Here is a 19,298-nt window from a genome sequence, read left to right as displayed (position 1 = left end):
GAAGGTGCTATTACACTCATTTCCTTTTGCCAGCCTCCCCGTGGGCAACTAACTGACCCCTGTGTGAACAGAATGATGGCTCATATAGACCTTAGGTCTATAAATTTGATCTGCACAATTTTTCTTATGTTGAAGCTCAAATTTAAGATTAACCTGTGTTGGAAGTGGATGGTAGCCTAAATCAAAACTTTACATTCTGCATTCAACAAACAAAAAAATTACATTTTTTCAAGCAACCCTGTTTTTACTGCTTTAAGAAAATATTCCAAATGTTTCCAGGTGGCAAGCAATTTCTGGCAGGCTTATTCTTTCTTCCTTTATCACTCTAAAATTGCAAATACATTAAGTCCTGTGCAGTAACAATAATAAAGGGAGTCAGATTATTCAATTATCCACAACAACAACTTGAATGCCAGATGTTCAGATTTTATGGATGCCGGTGGGAGGCATCTCCCTATAATCTCGCAACCTTGTGTGAATGGAGGTTGTTGCCTTATCTGCATGGAGGCACGTCTCCTTTTTTACTCATGTTCTCTCCCTCCTTCTTTGCAGAACTTCAAGTGGTGTCAGCTGTGTTTGCAGCAACACTATCTTCTCATAAATTAAACACCACACGAGATAAATGACTTCATTTGATCCCTTGAATTGTTTAAGCTGGTTGGACAACTTGGGGCTGCTTGAAACTCACAGGATTCCTGGCACTTTTTAAAGTGTTCTTGAAATTGCCTGTGTTTTCTAGACTTCTATATTTGCAGTGCAGAACATCTAAAATTATTACTATATATTTTGTTTACTAGGAGCAAACACATCCTAAAAAAAGCTCATCACATTATGGGGAAAAATGCAGGAGAGGAAACCTCTTGTAGTAAATGCTATGGGGAATATCAAATAGTATTATTAAGAAGTGTGGCTAAGTGGAAGAGCAATTGTTCAACAAGTGTCCATGGCTGGGAAAGCCTCTTACACTGGCTGTACTTGAAATATTGGAGACTTGCTACCTTTCAGAGGAAAATTTAACCCATGTGTTATATGTATTCTTAGTTTTTTGTGGGTTTTTTGGGCTATGTGGCCATGTTTCTTCCTGACGTTTCGCCAGCATCTGTTCCTGGCATCTTCAGAAGATGCCAGCCACAGGAAGAAACTCTTCTAGAACATGGCCACATAGTCCAAAAAACCCACAAAAAACTATGGATGCTGACCATGAAAGCCTTTGACTTCACATATGTATTCTTACTTTTGCAGCTCCCAAAGCCCTCAACACCACCAAATAAAATAAAAACAAATACCAAAACAAGAACTTTTTTTCACCTAAAACTGAATTGCTCAAGAAGCAGCAATTCTCCTTCTAAATAGGCTACAGTTCCCTCTCTGTCAATTTTTCAACCGCAGAGTAAAGTGGACCCTTGTTATACACTGGGGTTTGGTTCCAAGATCCCCGTGTATAACAAAATCCATGTATGCTCAAGTCCCATTAAATATAATGACATAGCAAAATGGTGTTCCTTATAAAAAATGGAAAATCACGGTTTGATAATTGAAATTTATATTTTTTTGGACATTTTCAAACCGTGTACTGTATGCTTAAATCCATGTATAAAAATCCATGTATAAGAAGGGCCGACTGTAAATATAAAACAGTTAAAAGCACATTCAAAACATTGATAAGACACATCACACCCCATTTTAAAAAATCCTTCTGCTCCAACTAGCTAAAAGCGGAAGTCTGTCTAAATAAAAAGATCTTTGCCTGCCAAGCAAGCCTACATAGGGGAGGAACAGCCACCAAGAAAACTCACTCCCATGACTTTCACAGACTAACCTGGAAGGGTGATGTGGGACTGGGAGAAAGCGGTTCCCTGAAAATCATAGGATTCCGACATGCTTACCTGGAGAGATGCTTAGTTTGCTCTATACAAAAGAGGTCTGGTTCTTTAGATGATCTGTGTAAAACCAACATCTCAGTCCATTAGGGATTAGTTCTGTCATTGCCTGTCTGAACAACAAGCTGTGCTTGAGCCATGTTTGGTCAGCACCATTTGGGTAGGGAAGACCATAGAATCCTAGAGTTGGAAGAGATTCCAAGGGCCATCCATCCTAACGCCAATCTGCCATGCAGGAATAGACCATCAAACCATTTCTGAGAGATGTCCATCTAGCCCCTGTTTGGAAACTTCCAAAGAAGAAGACTCCATCATACTCCGAGGCAGCCTATTCTATTGTCAAACAGTTCTTAATGTCAGGAAGTTCTTCCTAATATTGAAATGGAATCTTTTTTCCTGTTGTTTGAATCCGTTGCTCTTGCTTGTGGGGGAAGAAGGTTCCACTCCTGGAACCTTCTTCCCCCACAAGCAAGAGCCATCACTTCTTTAACCAGCTTCAAAACGGAGTTGAAAACCATCCTGTTCAGAGAAGCCTTCCCAGGCATTGCATAATTGTCGCTTGCCATTGCATAATTGTCGCTTACTATCTGATGTTCTTTTGGTGCCTGTTTATCAAACCATTTCCTGTATTGCTATGTACTGTATATGCATTATCCTACTTGAGAGTATGTATTTTCCCTGGAAGAAGATTAATCATCCATTATGAAGCCAAGCCCTCCCTCCAGTCCACCTGCCTTGGTCCAGGCCTTGGAGGTAGAGAGGAACTGCTGGACCTCTTACCCTTTCCCTCCACCACTCCCTTCTCCTTCTGTGTCATGTCTTTTTAGATTGTAAGCCCGAGGGCAGGGAACCATCTAACTAAAAAGATTGTATGTACAACGCTGTGTAAATTTACAGCACTTCATAAATAAAGGTTAATAATAATAATAATAATTGGTACTATTCTGTGGAGCAGCAGAAAACAAGCTTACTCCATCCTCAGTATGACATCCCTACTAATATTTAAACAGGGTTACTGTGCCACTTTTTAACCTTCCATTCTCCAGGCTAAACATACCCAACTCCCTAAACTGCTCCTCGTAGGGCATGGTTTCAAGAACTTTGACCATTTTGGTTGCCCTACTCTGGACATGCTTCAACTTGTCCACATCCTTCTTGAATAGTGGTGGCCGGAACTGGACACAGTATTCTAGATGCTACATAAGTTATTCTGGTGGAATAAATGTGCTGTTGTGTCCCCCTTCAAGTCATTTCAATATTACGGTGAGCCTGTTGAGCGGTTTTCTTGACAATATATGGTCAGAGGGGTTTTCCATTGCCTTCTTCTGAAGTTGAAAGTATGTGTAACTTGCACAAGGTCACCCAATGGGTTTTCATGGTTGAGCAGGATTCAAACCCTGGCCTCCTTGAATCCAGTCCAGTGCACATGCCACCATATCATGCTGGGTCAACAAATATGCTGTCTCTCTTTTTATATCCTGTGATTGTGCCCAAGCCATGTTGGGAGCTGCCACAACTAAACATTTATATGTGCTGCATTTATTAAGTGTCAATCTCCACCAGGCAAAAACAAAAACAATATAATTCCAAGAAGCCACATATCTGGTAGTTCTGCCTCTTCAGAAGCTGTTTTTGATGATGGCATTGCTTCACTTGCATTAGCAAGTGCTGAGTGCTTGAGGAAGTGTTATTAATGACTGTATACAGGGATGGGCAAAGCTAAATGATGTGCATTTGGACAAACAAATTTTTCTCAAAAACCCATCCTAGAGAGTGATAAATCATTGGAAAGTGTGCAAAAAATATATCTTTTAATCTTGACCAGTGGGGAGAAAACTTTTGAAATGTTTTGTTCTTACAAAAGAACAAAATAAGGGAAGATTTGCAACCATTCAGGGTGCTTGCTGAAAACGGAGTGCTATTTGTTATTCCAGGAAGCATTTCTGTAACTGTGACAGTCCACTTTTAGCTGCCAAATGAGTAGCTGTGTTAGTCTAGTGCAGAAAAATTCAAAGAAGGACCTTGTGGTGTCTTAAAAGACTAAATAAGGTTTATTGGGCATAAATGTTCATGGAGCTCAGACCACTTCATCAAATGCGTCCAGCAAAATGGGCTGGAGTCCATGGAGTTTATGCCAAACACAACATGTTCTTCTTTAGAAATGCCTTTTCAGCTTCTAAGCCAAATATGTCTATTTCTTTAGTTTCCAGCTCCACGTGTAAAAAAGGCTTGAATTGTTTGCTTGGTAGGGAGTGGTTGGAGACATGCCAACAGAAGAAATGCCAGGTGAAGCCTTTATGTCAGACGTTTTAAGCATAAGCTCCTTACTAACAAGGAGGTGATGCTGTGAGTAATCTGCCTTTTCTCATAGGGTGTGGATGACACTCTCTCATTCAGGAAGATGCTTGCCTGGCTATTTGAGGCTTCCAATGCAGGGAGTGGAAACAGGAGGGTCAGAGAGCTTGTGGACTCAGCAGGTTACCCCAGTTCCCTGTTTCATTCCCACACAAAATGAAAATGTATTATCATTTATTATATTTATTTGTATCCCACTTTCCTCCCAAAATTGGGACTCAAAGCAGCTCACAATTTAAGAGATCAATACAATTAAAACATACAAAAAGTGAGCACTGAAATAGAATTAAACTAATCACAGTATTAAAACACAGAATCAAATTAAAAGAATAAAATGCAGTTTAAAAATATTTTTTAAAAGCTATTAAAAACAGTTCAGATTAAAACTATACAATTCTTGTCGGTTCTTTCTGTTTCAAAGCCTATCAGAATAAAAAAAGTTTTAGCCTGCTGACAGAATGGCAAAGAGGGTCCCATTCTAGCCACCAAGAAGGCCCTCTCTTGTGACCCCACAAACCATGCTTCTGATGGTGGTGGGACTGAGAGAAGGATTACTTCTGATGATCTGAGAGCCCAGGCAGGCTCATATGGAAATATGTGGTCTGCCAGATAGCCTGACCTAAACTGTATAGGGCTTTATGTGTCATAACCAGGACTGGAAGCAAATGAGCATCTAGTGAGCTGTTTTAAAAGCAGTATAGTATGGTGTCTATAACCTGCCCCAGCTTACAGTCTGACTGCAGCTCTTTGGACCAGCTGAAGTTTCCAAACATTCTTCAATGTTAGGCCAAGTAGAACTCATTACAATAGTCCAGGTGGGATTCCAGCAAGAATGTATTCAAGACATAGAATCATAGAGTTGGAAGAGACTGCAAGGGCCAGATCTCGAGTCTCAAGCCCTTGCAAGATACGTCCAAGTCAAGTCTCAAGTCTGGGAGCCAACTTTTAACATAACAAAAGGAGGCGGGGTGCATTTCTTGGAAGGAACAGCAAGTGAGTTAGGCAATGGGCTTGAGGCAGGTTTAAGGTTTGCTTGGCAGCCTGTCCCCACTGTACATCAGATGAACCTTCTAAAGCTTTTCAAAGGCTTTAGAAGCATCCTTTCACCTCATGCCCATTACCTAACGCATTGTGCTGTTCCTGTCCGAGAAATTCACCCTGCACTTTGCCTGCTGCTTGAAGTAGATGAAACTAGCGAAGTCGAATCTGTTTGTCATTTTTATCAAGTCATTGAAGTGACTTAAGTCCAACTTAAGTCAGAGTCAATTGACTGTCTGCATCACTGGATTCAACTAAGGCATGCTCCACTGTGGCCAGGTCCAATGTTTCAAGGAATGGGTGCAGTTGATGCACAAGCTTAAAATGTTCAAATGCACTTCTGGCTGCCACAGAAATCTGGGCCTCCAGGTTTAAAGCCGAGACCAGAAATACACCTAAACTGTCAACCCGTCTTTGTAGGGAGAGTACTGTATAACCCCCTCTAACACAGGCTGAATCCCCATTCCCTGATCTGCCTTTAAAAAAACTTTTTTTAAAAAAGCTACAAATCATTAATGTGTGATGCTAAATATGGTTTCCTTTTATCCAGCTCATGGCTGCATCAGCCCCCATTAGCACAATACACAGCATAAGTCAAGGCTTAAATTGGTTGATCCTCTTCTACTATTTAGTGGAACCACACCTCTCTAACTTATAAAAGTGCGTAGAGGTTACTATTCCATTGCAAAAGGAGTGACGCTTCAGCTAAGGACAAACAATTCGGTATTTATAATGCAGTGAACCAGCATCATGTAGTGGTTTGAGCATTGGACTGTCTCTGGAGACCCGGGTGCAAATCCCCACTCAACCATGGAAGGGATGACCTTGGGCAGATCATGCACTCTCAGCTTCAGAGTTAAGCAAACCCCCTCTGAACAAATCATGCCAAGAAAACTTTGTAATAGCTTAGCCTTAGGATCACTATAAATCGGATATGATTTTGAAGGCACACAACACACACATTTATAATGAATGATATCGAAGCTTCAGTGCCATTTAGTATTCAGAGTGTATTGCTCCTGAAGCTACCCTAAGCAATTGAAAACAATGCTTCCTCTTGCCCTCCTTGAAACTACTGCTCAGACATAACCTGTATATGGATAGTGCCATATTCAAAAACTGAACAAGCACATCTTCCATCAGTACTATTGGAAGATGTTAACGCTTCTGTAGATGGGATGGGAAGCAGTAACATTCCAGATGTTTTCGGCCTACACCTCCCATTAGCCATAATCAGGATAGCCAATGGTGATGGATTATGGGAAATGCGTTGTAAAAACATGTGGCGAGCTAAAGTTGCCCTTCCCTGCTTAATATGAACAGGCAGACAGTTCTGGTTGAAAGTATGTTAATGTTTGTATAGAACAAGCAAGCATCCTGGGATGTGCTATTTTCTTCTTCTTTTTCTTTGCTCTTCCAGTTGTGTTACTCTTTAGAAACTACCACAATTTTCTTGCAAGCATAAGAAGAGCTTTATTTTTTTTTAAACCAAACCTCTGGCTGTCTTTCTTGAGATAATTTAAGCAATTGCAACATTGGCTTGGAAATCTCAAGATTTGGGAAGACTAATTTGGAGCTATTTTGATTTTCTTTTGAGCTTTCAAGTACCACTGTTCTTAACCAGACGTGATCAGTCAGCAACGTGTCTGTTTATCTTTTTCTTCCTTTCTTCCTTCTTAGATGCAGGCTCTAATCCTGCCCAGTCAAAGAACAAATTGCAGATGGGCTATAAAGTTAATTGCCAATTGGCATCTCCTGCTCACTAATTAGTCCGCTTCATGATTGTTAATTGAAACTGCATGGGATGAAACTTGTGTGGAGATTGCTTGAGGGATTTCATAGCAGAATTTCAACTCAGATGGATGAATACAGTGTTCTGTTGTTGCAGGGTGTTTTCTCTTTACAAAAACACTCTTTCCAAGTTCGGCATGGTTTTAAGGAACTTGGGCAAAATGTGGACTGCCATTTTCAGTTGCGTTCCAGCCAGTTTGCAGGGTTGGCAGCAGCAGCTCTGAATTCCTGCCTATGACAACATGTCTGCCCATGCATAGTCCCTTATCAGCTGCGTCAAAAATGTGGGGATTTTCTTGTGCAGTGCTCCAGAAACCTCAGTCTTATTTTATGTATACCGCTGCCAGCTAGCCTTTATCTTGTGCAGTCATCTAAATCTCCTTCATAAAGTTGTTGTGCTAAAATAAGAGAACTCCCAAATTTTGGCATTGTGGAAAAAAAGCAATAGAATTGCTCTGAGCATAGAGCCTTAATAAGCTGTATGGCAACTGCTGCAAGATTGTGTTTTGTGAGATACTGGAAAGCTACAGTAATAACTTTCTGACTTGGGCTGAGCGATTAAAGAAGATGAGGGAATTGGCTCGTTTAGACAAGCTAACAACTTTAATAAAAAGGGAACCCGAAGGAACATTTTCTGGGGGGAAAAATAGACATTATATGGAGTATATAAAACAAATGGAGGGGGAGTACTAGTACGGTGGGGCCATGGTATCTGCTGGGGTTTGCTTCCAGGACCTCCCTTGGATACCAAAATACGTGGATGCTCAAGTCGCATTAAATACAATGGCACAGTAAAATGGTGTCCCTTATATAAAATAGCAAAATCAAGGTTTACTTTTTTTGGAATATTTCCAAGCCATGGAGAGTTGACTCCGTGGACAAAAAAAAATATCTGTGGATATGGAGTTCCAACTGTACTGTGGGGTTTGATGGTTAGTAAATAGAGCAGTCTCAAGTTAAACTTAATATGTATATGAAAGAGATGTAAAATATTAGTAATTGTTAATTTTGATTGATAAGGGAATTTAGCGAAGATTCAAGGAAAAGATAGGTAGCTGTAAGGGACATTTTGAGGGACGTGGGAAGGGGAATGTTTTGTCACAGACCAAACTTTTTAATGCAGATTGTGTGTATTTTGTTGTATTTGTGTGTGTCTGTGTGTATTTGACTCTGCTTTGCTTTCCTTTTGTTTTCTTTTAAACACCAGATGCAATTTATATTAAAAATAAATAAATTAGAAGTGATCTGAGATAAGACAATAGCCCATTTCCACAGAGGAACAAGCACAAACCTCAAGTGTTGACAGGTCCTTGTTGGCAATTGCTTCATTTTTTAAAAAACAAATTATTATTTGTATTATTTTTGAAAAAAACACTGCTTTTTGCAAAAAGTCAGAGGCGGGGATCCGCCACTACATGCACACAAACAGAAGAGTAGTGTGTTAGGCCTTGATCAGAGTCAGAGTCCTTGATAGCATTAGGGCAAAATGTTTACAGCTGCCCTGTGGCATGAAAAAGTTCATTTGTATTAGTAACCTTGTTGGATACTTTTGCATGTGCTTTGCAGTTTGAGGCTAGAAAAAGATAAGAAGGCCGAGAATGGACTGGAGGAGTAAAATTTTCTCTGTTGCTAACCTGATTGTACAATAGTTTTTTGTGGGATTTTGGGCTATGTGGCTGTGTTCTTGAAAAAATTATTCCTTATGTTTCACCTTCATCTGTGGCTGGTATCTTCAGATTGTACAATTCTCATAGCTGTTGTAGATGGATCATGCTTGGACATTGATTTTCTTTGTTTGCTTCTCCACTATAGTACCTTGATCTTGTCTTGGGGAGTTACATCTCATCCCAAGAACTCCCAATATATCAGTGATGGGGAAATTGATCATTCACCTAGAGATAGTTTGGGTGGAATTTTTGGGGGGCTCAGTTCAACCATCAGCTGTGAGGAGATGCTTTCAGCAAAAGGATTGGAATGCTTCTCTCCTGTGTAACTTCTGCAGCATCATTTACCATCAATAAAACTTATGCCATCACAGGAACATGTGTCAGCATTTGGCACTGAAAGAACTCTTGGAGAGGTTTGAAACTACACCTAGTTCTGGAACAAGACACAAGCACTGTGCTTTTGCATTAAAGTGTATTTTGGTAGCATAACCTTAAAATGTTGGAAGTGTGTGTGTGAGAGAGAGAGAGAGAGAGAGAAAGAGATAGAGAGAGGGAGAGAGATGCCAAACAAATTGTTAATAATATGGCCAAGATCCTCCACATAGTTACACAACTGAACCAAGATGCCAAATGCCCAATCAAAGGCACATCCATGCATAGTCATGGACATCCCTAGACAATGGCATCGCATGTGCAACTCCAGTTCTGCAACATCAAACAATGGAGATGTTTGCTCAAGGTGCCCTGAATCCCATTTTTGGGGGGAAAGCAGGATATAAATTCAGTAATACATAAATAAAATAGATGTTCCACACTGGACAAAAATGTCCAGCTGTTTCTCTTGGGTAACATAGACCAACAGTTTAAAGTTTATGGCAGGGTGAATGCAGTGGGACGCAAAATCTGTCTATTCATATAGTAACGCCATCCCTAAGTACTGTTGGGAAAGACAGTAAGATAGTTTATTTGTTCAGTTTTTTCAGTTTTTCGAAGTGCAAGCAGATGTTACAAATCCTCCTGGAAATTGCTTGGTTTCCAAATGCAGTGAGGCCATAGAGAAATATTTGCACTTTGGCACATTGCTGGCCATTGAATAATATGGGGCTTGAGTGTTTGTGGGTTTTTTTTTTCCATCCATGGGGGGCAGAGGAACTACTCCCACAGATGGGAAGGGCCCACCCTATATGCTTAATGGATAGGGAAAAGATGGCTGAGTGATGTTCACACACAGAGTGAGGTGAAAGAGTTCAGGGAGTTGCACATCTGTCTCCTTAATCATGTGTGGCTGATCATGCCAACTTGTCTTGTTTTTAGAAAGAGAGCCATAGCACAACCTCAGCTCTGGAGAGTAATTTGGGGGAAAAAGTCCTCATCACAGTCTTCAGTGAACCATGGTGATATCTAGCCTGGCTTCTTATAGATCATTATAGGTCATTTCTCATACAAATGAGAAGAGGAAGAAAAGACAGGAATGACCTCTTCTCATAAAGTTCAGGACTATAGAGCAATTTTCAGTAGCTGTAAAGGTTTTTGTCTGTGGCACCCACACTCCATAAAGCTGCTAGCAACACACTTTTCTGTGCAGCTGTGAAGTATACAGGTTTCAGAAATATACAAAATGATACATTAGTAGATCAAGATGAATTTTACATTTGCTCCATTGTCAATCAAAACAAAGGAGGGAAGCTTGTATAAAAGTTGCATAACCTTCCTTAGGGCCAGCATCTGGTTTAGAAATGCTACAGCATTGGAAGGAGGACAGATGCTTGTGAATTGCAGAAATGCTACAGCTCTGCACAATATTTGGCTCTTCTTAAGAAACTGACACGCTGGGTATGATAGAGCAGAAGGTAGCAATGGCGCGTTACAGATGCGCGCAAAGTACGTCCCCAGGACGTACTAGGGTTAGGAAAGGGCGTCCATTCTGAATGCCCTAACCCTAGTACGTCCTGGGGACATACAAAATGGCGGCACCCTATACACATGGGCGCCGCCATGGGGACATCACCACCGCACTGCCTCCAAATGGGGCGGTGAGGAAGTGATGTCCTTGCACCGCGTGAGGGTGCTTGGGGTGCCCTTTTCGCAGTGCAGGAAGGAGCTCCATTTCGGAGCTTCTTCCAGGATTTGTGTCGCTGGCGCAGCCTTTAGATGGCTGTGCCAGCAACACAAGGCAGAAAAGGGCCGAATGGCCCCTTTCTACCCCCCCCACCGCCGTCGGGTGTCCTTGGGGCATGAAGCCCCAAGGACACCCCTTTCCAGGCCGCGGGGAAGGAGACTTTTGCCACTTCCCCACGGCCTGGAAAGCAGTGGATCGGGGCCTCAGAAGCTGCCGCTGTGGCAGCTGAGGCCACGATCCGGCAGGGAAAGGGCCAGATACAGGCCGCCCCTTTGGGCAGTCTGTAATGCACCAATGTTTCCCCCTCTTCATGTGATTTTATGGGTTGACTGTTGGTCAAGGACTCCAGAAGATCAGGATTCAAATCCTCACTCAGGCAAGGAAACCATCTGGGTGACCTTGGATAAGTCCCACTTACTTAGCCTCGAGGAAGGCAATGACAATAATAATAATAATTTTTATTTATAGACCGCTATTCCGCAATGATCATAGCGGTGTACAGTAAAATTGCAAAACAACACAAAAAATTGCAAGGCCTCTCTCCCCCCCAAGATGGTGGTTGGGGGAGGGCTCTTTGTCTTCCAGGCCTGGCCTCTCTCCCCCAAATAAACTCCCTCCAAATAAATCTTGCCAAGGAAACCCTGTGATAATGTCTCCAGCTCATTTGCAATATCAACTAATTTGAGATGTGGTGCCAATGAAGAGTGTTGAGGATACTGTGGGTGGCCTGTAAGAGAGACAAATGGGTCCATGAACAGATCAAGCCTGGACTCTCCCCGGAACCCAGGATGGCTAAATTGAGACTGTAGGACCTGAGCAGAACAGTTGAGGGCAGGGGATCTTAGAGATGTCCTACTCACAGGGTCACCATGAATTGAAATTTACTCAGATGTACAGTAGTTAACAACAACAACAACCAAGTGGTGCCATAAGCTGGAATTGACTTGGAGGCACATGACAAGTATGTTAGGGTATGATCCAAAGGAGAGAGGGGTTACACTCCTTCCTTCTCTTCTCTTCCTCACCTTATGGAGTGCCAGGGAATAGACCAGACCTTGAAAACCCTACTGGAAATTGGCTAACACAGTAGGGTGAGTTATTCTTTTTAGCAGCTTGCACTGTGTTAATGTTACTGTCAGACATTTACTTCACCTGCTGTGAGGTCACACCTGCAACTACAGATATAAGAATTAGAAATCCAATAAGAAGTTGGAATGCCATGGAATCAAATAGGTAGTCCGGATTGCAGAGTACCAAATAGAAGGGAGAGTCTGCTGTAAGATTATCTGCAATGCAGAAGAGTCAAGATTGCTCTAACTGGAGAACTAAAGGGCTAGCTTTGTGGTTAAGGGCAGGCCAGCTTAAATCTAGTAATCTTGCAAAGGGAACCAAAGAAACTCATGGACCCTTATATTAGCTGACTCTCTCTGGTTTCCTCTGGTAAGTTATTAGATCTGTGTTCGTAACAACAGTCCTTAGCTCACTTGCAAGAACTACTGTGAATCTTCTGCTGGACAGGTAATCTTATTGAGCCAATAAGGTTACAAATAATATTGGAATAATTACTGAAGCAAGGCTAAATCAATTTGAGCCTCTTTGAGGGATAAAGAGATCACTTCCTCAATTGTAATGCCAGCCAATACAATTAATTTAATGCTTTTACGATACATGACTTTTTCTTTTTCTCTTTCTTTGTAGGATGAGCTTGATCTTACAGATAAGCATAGAGAAGCCATGTTTGCGCTTCCAGCAGAAAAGAAGTGGCAGATCTACTGCAGCAAGAAGAAGGTAAGAAAAGCAAAGTACTGCACATTTCCTCCATGGCTCGCCTCTCTCTCTCTCTCTCTCTCTCTGTGTGTGTGTATTTCTGTCTCTCTCTCTCTCTCCTTCTCTTAAAACTGGATAGGTTTGAGAAATAAAACAGTAGAAAATCTATAGAATGTATTGGAATTATTCTAAAGAACATGGAGAAAATGTCCCCAGTCCATAAAAAAGAAAGGGCAGATAATCTTCTGGCTCTTATATAAGAATTCTGGCTCTTATATAAGAATTTATGGTTGTATCTCAGAACATCTTGAGTTCAGAATGACATTTGTGGACTACTACTTTCAGAATACCCATTGGCGATGCTGCTGGGGAATTCTGGGAGTTGTGATCCAAAAAGGTAACTTTTCCAAACACTGTTGACATCTGTCTTCTGTTACCATATAACAATTACTGGTATTTTGTGCATCACACAATAGGCAGGATCTAATAGTGGCATTCCATATTCAAAATCCCTTTTGCACATGGACGTTTTACCATTTGAAAGACTGTGTAAGGAGGCATCCAGTACCTCCTTGTACAAGCAGTTTTCTTTCCCCCCACCCTCACACAATCTGAGATGGCCAAAGATTGCATGAGGAAACTTCCAGCTGGCTGTTGGAACAGCTCTAGAAGCAAACTTATGTAGAGGATAAGCACACACAAAGAAGAAAGACAGCTATGGGCAGCCCATTGGTTGGACTTCATAGTGGGCTGCCCACACTTGTCTTTCCTCTTCTTATCTCCTTATCCTCCAGTCCTGTGTGAGTTTGCTACTAGAGCTGCCCACTGTGCCACTATTATGCCTGGCTTATGGACTGATGAATCTGCTTTTAGTTGTAACCTGAGCTTTAAATAAACTGTCCAAAGTGCTCAACCAAACCCTCCCTCCATGTTTACCACCTCTTTTGACATTCATACTGGACTCCAAAATAGATTCAGTGTCCTACTGACATGAGTGCCACCAGCTGCCACTCACAAAACCTGTGGCTCCCCTCCAAACACAGTAATATTTCTGTACATTCACTAAAGTTCTTAGCTCACCATTTTTCCTTCATGTACAGAAGAGTTTTTCTGTGAAAGATGCTGTCTTTTCTGGATTCAAGCCTGGAAGAATCTGGCAATTTTGTAGGATCAAATTTATATTTCCCCATAGGGATGGAAGGAGCAGTATGGCCTCCTTATCAACAGGGCTGGTATCTGCAGTTTCACTTACTCGTGTCTAGGGGGGAAAGTCTCCCTAGGCATCTGGAGGTCCTCCAACACGACTGATCAACTTCTACCAGAAATGTAGCGTTCACCATTATCCACAATTCTCGTTGTCTGGAAATGTAATCCCTGCTGATATGGAGGTCATATTCCAAAATATTTGAAAAGTGGGTTTCTTGAGTGTTGGGGAAAACCCTGATAAGGAGAATCGACGTCGGGGAAGAATCTTTGCAGTTGTTCTTGTTGATTTCATTATTTCTATCCTGCCTTTTTACCACTTCAAAGAGGCTTGGAAGACGTTGAACAAACAAATAGTTAAAAATTACAAAAGTTAAAGCAAGATTAAAAAATAAAAATGTAAAGCAGATCATAAAATATATCATTAGACACACATGCACATGCTTTGAATAAGTCTGAGACTTAATTCTACATGAAAAAAGCATGTGGGTTTTTTACCTCTGTGAGAATTACTGGAAGATTGAACATAGGTGGTACCTAACACCTAATAAAATAGCAAAAATTTATAACAGACACGGACACTTGTTGGAAATGTAATAAGATAATAGGATCTTGGTTCCACATTTAATGGAGATGCCTCAAATTAAAGATATATTGGAAAAATATACATAGAGAGATTGAGCAAATGTTAAATATAAAATTTGAGTTTAATCTGGAGATTTACTTATTAAATATGCTAAACAAAATCCCATCACAAATTGAGAAGTATGAACGTATTCTCCTTTATTTAATAACTGCCGCCAGAATCATATTGGCACAATTTTGGAAATGTCAAGATATACCACAAATAGAAGACTGGTTGTTGAAAATATATGAAATGTGTGAAATGGACAAATTAACCAGTCGCTTAAATCATAAAGATATAGATTTAATATAGAAAGAATGGGCCCCAATACTGTTAAATTGTAAAAACAAGCAATGAAGTGTGCAGGTCATTGATTTAAGAGGGAAGCTATTAGTATAGCAGGATGATAAAATGGTCAGTGGGTATAATTTGGTAATTATACTTCGTGGATACAATGATACTGATGATTCAGAAAAGGAGTATTATAAAATCATGTTTTAAGTGTTGAGACCAGGCATTAAGGGGAATTTGGAAGTTTTGTTCAATGTATGATATCGTTTATGTTTAGAGGCGAATGGTTCATTGACTTCTACTTGCTTGAAATACTTTTTTTTTTTAGTTTAAAATAAATAAATAAAGAAAAATGTGGGGGTTTTGTGCAGAAAACAGCATTTTCTGCACAGCAAACTAATTTCCTGTATAGAAACCAGCATTTCTATGCAGAAAGGTAATATTTCTACATAGAGCAGGACATTTCTGTACAAAAAAATTGTCTTTTACACAGTTTTTTCCACACAATTGAACAATAGTCCTCAAAGTTTTCAACAACTTCTCACAGCAAGGAGAAAAATGTAAAATGATGTTCTTGCCTGCAAGGATGAGGTTTATGAAGATATACATCTTAACTTGAATTGATTATGTAAAGACTAATCTTGTAAAATATGACCCTCTAAAGGTTAAAGGGTTACAAAGCCATTGTCAAAACTTTATGGTGACTTTACAACCCTAAGTCCTAAACTGGCCTACATGTTGTTTTTTAAGTGATCCTTTTGGTGTTGGAGAGTGAAAAGATATCTCATTGCCCATTTTCATTGTCCTTTCAATTGTGCACCTAGAAGAATCCATACGAACAGAGATGGTTTTCTCTAGTTGGTGGGTGATTATGAACCTAAACTAGCAGCCTGCTCCAGAGTTAATACATGAGAATACATGTTTTAGTTTAAAGAAACAGTATAAATGTAGTTCTCTGTATTTATGATGACAGGCCATCAGCGTGATCAATGATCAGCAAAAATGAACAGGAGCTGGAAGGAATGAACACGGGGAGAGAGATGGAAATGGATTTTTTTCAAATATTAAAAGGCTGGGTGAATCAGAGAAACAATTGCTCACTGGGGTTATGGAACATCAAGGGCTTAGAAGCCAGGATAAACCTAGTGGAAGATGTGTTAAATACATAAGGCAATATGAACAGAGGATAAATAAATACAGTGGACCCTTCATATTGGGGGGCTGGTGATCTGCAAATTTGACGGTCCATGGCCCATATTATTCAATGGAAGCATGTACACACGATTGCACCAATACATCTGCACACACATCGCCCCCATTGAAAAGCATGGGGCACACCTGTCTGCATTTATGTTATCCACAGGGGCCCTGGGCCCAAACCCTAAGAATTAGAAGGGTCCACTATAAATAGATATATGCAATGGACTATATTGTCCAGGGAAGTATGTTTCTTTTGTTTGGAGGCATTCAAGTAAAAGTGGAGGCATATGTTTATCTGAGAGCTTCAGTCAAACCTATTTGGGGTAAAGGAATCAGCAGTGAGAACAGCAATGAACAAAGTGTGATCCTTCGATTGAAGGTGCAGCTTTCCAGACCTGCTTTACTGATGCAAAGAAACAAGTGACTTGCATTAACTAGAAGGCTCAGGTGGTGGCATTCACCTTTTGAATAGGGAGCCTCTTCACTGTTTACATCAAAACCAGAAGTGAACTTTGGGCCTCCCCCCTCCCTTCATACTTTGGTGGATCCATGCAGCTCCCAGAAGGGCCTAGGGGCAGAAAACCGGCTTCCAAACCTCATTGCAAGTCTGTCTACCTCTATACTTGGTTAGAGATGGGTGATATCCAGCCTGTAGGTTATGTGTACCCTCCCCATGGCTGTCTTTTCAATTTTTGCTATCTCCCATTTGGAAAGAACGAAAGAAAAAGAAAGAATTTATGGCTTGCCCAATCACTAGGAATCCGGGCGGGTTACAACAGTAAAATACATTACAATAAATACTGAATTGGTTGACCATCCGAACCCAAAGGGTGCTCAACAATGGCTCTTTTTCCTCCAGGAGGGAAGTGACAGTGGGGTCCCACGGGCTCTGTCCTGGGCCCAGTGTTATTCAACATCTTTACAATGACTGGATGACAGAATTGGGAGCACACTTAAACAAATTTGCAGATGACACCAAATTAGGAGGAATAGTTAATACTCCAGAGGACAGGACCAAAATTCAAAATGATCTGAATAGACTGAAAAGCTGGGCCAAAGCTAACAAAATGAAATTCAACATAGAGAAAGGTAAGGTACTGACTTAGGGCAGAAAAATGAAATGCACAAGATAGGAGGGAGACACATGGCTGAATGAACGTACATGTGAAAGAGATCTAGGAGTCCAAGTAGACCATAAGTTGAACATGAGTCAACAGTGTGATGTGGCAGCTAAAAAGGCCAATGCAATTCTAGGCTGCATCAATAAAGTAATAGTGTCTAGATCAAGAGAAATATAAGTGCCACTGTATTCTGCTCTGGTCAGGAGCCCCACCTGGAATATTATGTCCAGTTCTGGGCACCACAATTCAAAAGGACATTGAGAAACTGGAGCGTGTCCAGAGGAGGGCGACTAAAATGGTGTGAAAGGGCGGAAACCTTGCCCTAGGAGGAACGGCTCAGGGAACTGGGGATGTTTAGCTTGGAGAAGAGAAGGTTAAGAGGTGATATGATAGCCCTGTTTAAATAGTGAAAGGATGTCACATTGAGAGGGAGCAAGCTTGTTCTGCTGCTCCAGAGAACAGGACCCGGAACAATGGATGCAAGCACAGGAAAAGAGATTCCACCTGAACATTAGGAAGAACTTCCTGAAAGTAAGGGGCTGTTCGACAGTGGAACAAACTCCCCTGGAGTGTAATGGAGTCTCCTTCCTGGAGGTCTTTAAGCAGAGGGCTAGATGGCCATCTGTTGGGGATGCTTTGCTTGGATTTCCTGCATGGCAGGGGGTTGGACGGGTGGCCCTTGTGGTCTCTTCCAACCTATGATTCTATGATTCTATGATTCTAGTTTGAGGTCAGCAGTGAGGAAGAAAACTTTGGTTCCATTAATGTTTGGACTCAAAGTAATGTGTTCACCCCACTGACATGGAAACCCCCCAAATGACAGTGTATGAAGAAGCCATTTATATATAAAACCCTTGAAATACCCTCCGCATTGCCGGCTGGAACACTCATTTTCCATCTTGTACTTGTGCTAAATGGTAAATGGTGAATCTGACCATTCCCAGTTTAGCACAACTACAAGTAAAATGAGATGGAAACATTAGAATCTGAACAGACACCGGCATGTCATAGTGGTTTGAGTGTTGAACTATAATCTGGAGACCAGGGTTCGATTCCCAGCTTGGCCATGAAACCCACTGGGTGACCTTGAGCAAATCACATTCTCTCAGCCTCAGAGGAACCAATGGCAAACCCCCTCTGAACAAATCTTGCCAAGAACTGCCCCCCCCCCCAAGATAGTGGTTGCCATAAATCAGAAAAAATGACTTGAAGGCTCACAACAACAAGAACCTGACACACACCAAAATTGTGAAAGATGTGGGCTGTGTAAAAAATGAGGGAGCATGGTTGAGTTTTTGTTTTGTTTTTTATACATGAACCTGGGTATGCCCGTTATCTGTAAAATGAGAACAGGGGGTGCAAGAGAATGTGCAATAACCTGAGAATTGGTTCAATCCAGATTACAAACATATTTGAAACCTAGCATGGTCAGCCAGTTGGAAATTGCTGAATGGTTCAGTTGGTTTTATAAAATAAAAGCCTTTTCCTTCTAATCTAATGTTCTGGAAGTGGTTTTGTCCAAAAGCACACCATAACCAAAATATCCACATGCTCTAACCCAAAAGCGTTGAGATCTTACTCCCTCCTCCTCCCCACTTTGAGAACTTGAGCGCTTTTGTACAATCTTTCATTTCCAAGTTGGGCAACATGCTTTCCTTCACAGCTTGCAAAATTAGCAACTTAATTTGGTGCAAAAGTGAAAACAGAGCCTCTTTCTCTCACACACCACCCATTCAGCAAATTAAACCAAATTACCTTTCTGAATAAAAATCCTAGTTACCAGAGATCATTGTAAAAAATTGCAGGATACTTGCAATAATGAGTGCTTTGTATGTGTAGCGAACTCTGGTTAGAAGTGATACCTTGGAATCAGTTTTTCCTTTGTTTTGGTGGTTTTCTCCAGCTTGCAAGTTTTATGTGAATTAGGACACACAGCTTAGGAAAAAATTGGTTGTTGTTTTTTGGCCTTTGCTGCCAGAATTCTCCCAAGCAATGTGGCCAAAAATAACCTTTTACAGGCCTAGGGATGAACAAATACAGCACAATGGTAGAATAGATGTCAACAGGCAAAGGTGTTAAGTGACCTTCCTTGTCAAGGGGTTGGTGAATCAGCTAGTGATTTTGGTCTGAAACATTAAATGAGCTGTCCATGATTCCAAACCTAGCCAACAGGTCTTCCATCCACCACAACTGAGGCTGCAGTCTAAGTTTGCAGCAGAGGATTAACTAGTTGGCATACAC

At 41.0% G+C, this 19,298-nt stretch overlaps 1 protein-coding gene across 1 annotated transcript in view; it reads left to right on the top strand.

The window, feature by feature from the left end:
* DAAM1 (dishevelled associated activator of morphogenesis 1) overlaps window positions 1–19,298 on the top strand; it is a 159,535-nt gene that overhangs the window by 14,691 nt on the left and 125,546 nt on the right. The window contains 1 exon segment of the mRNA XM_042469934.1: window positions 12,549–12,638. Coding sequence (XP_042325868.1) covers window positions 12,549–12,638 — 90 coding nt within the window.

This window comes from Sceloporus undulatus, chromosome 1, assembly GCF_019175285.1.
Source record: "Sceloporus undulatus isolate JIND9_A2432 ecotype Alabama chromosome 1, SceUnd_v1.1, whole genome shotgun sequence".
NCBI classification, from domain to species: domain Eukaryota; kingdom Metazoa; phylum Chordata; class Lepidosauria; order Squamata; family Phrynosomatidae; genus Sceloporus; species Sceloporus undulatus.
The sequence above is the reverse complement of the archived record's forward strand: the minus strand, read 5'-3'. Positions and strand labels throughout refer to the sequence as shown.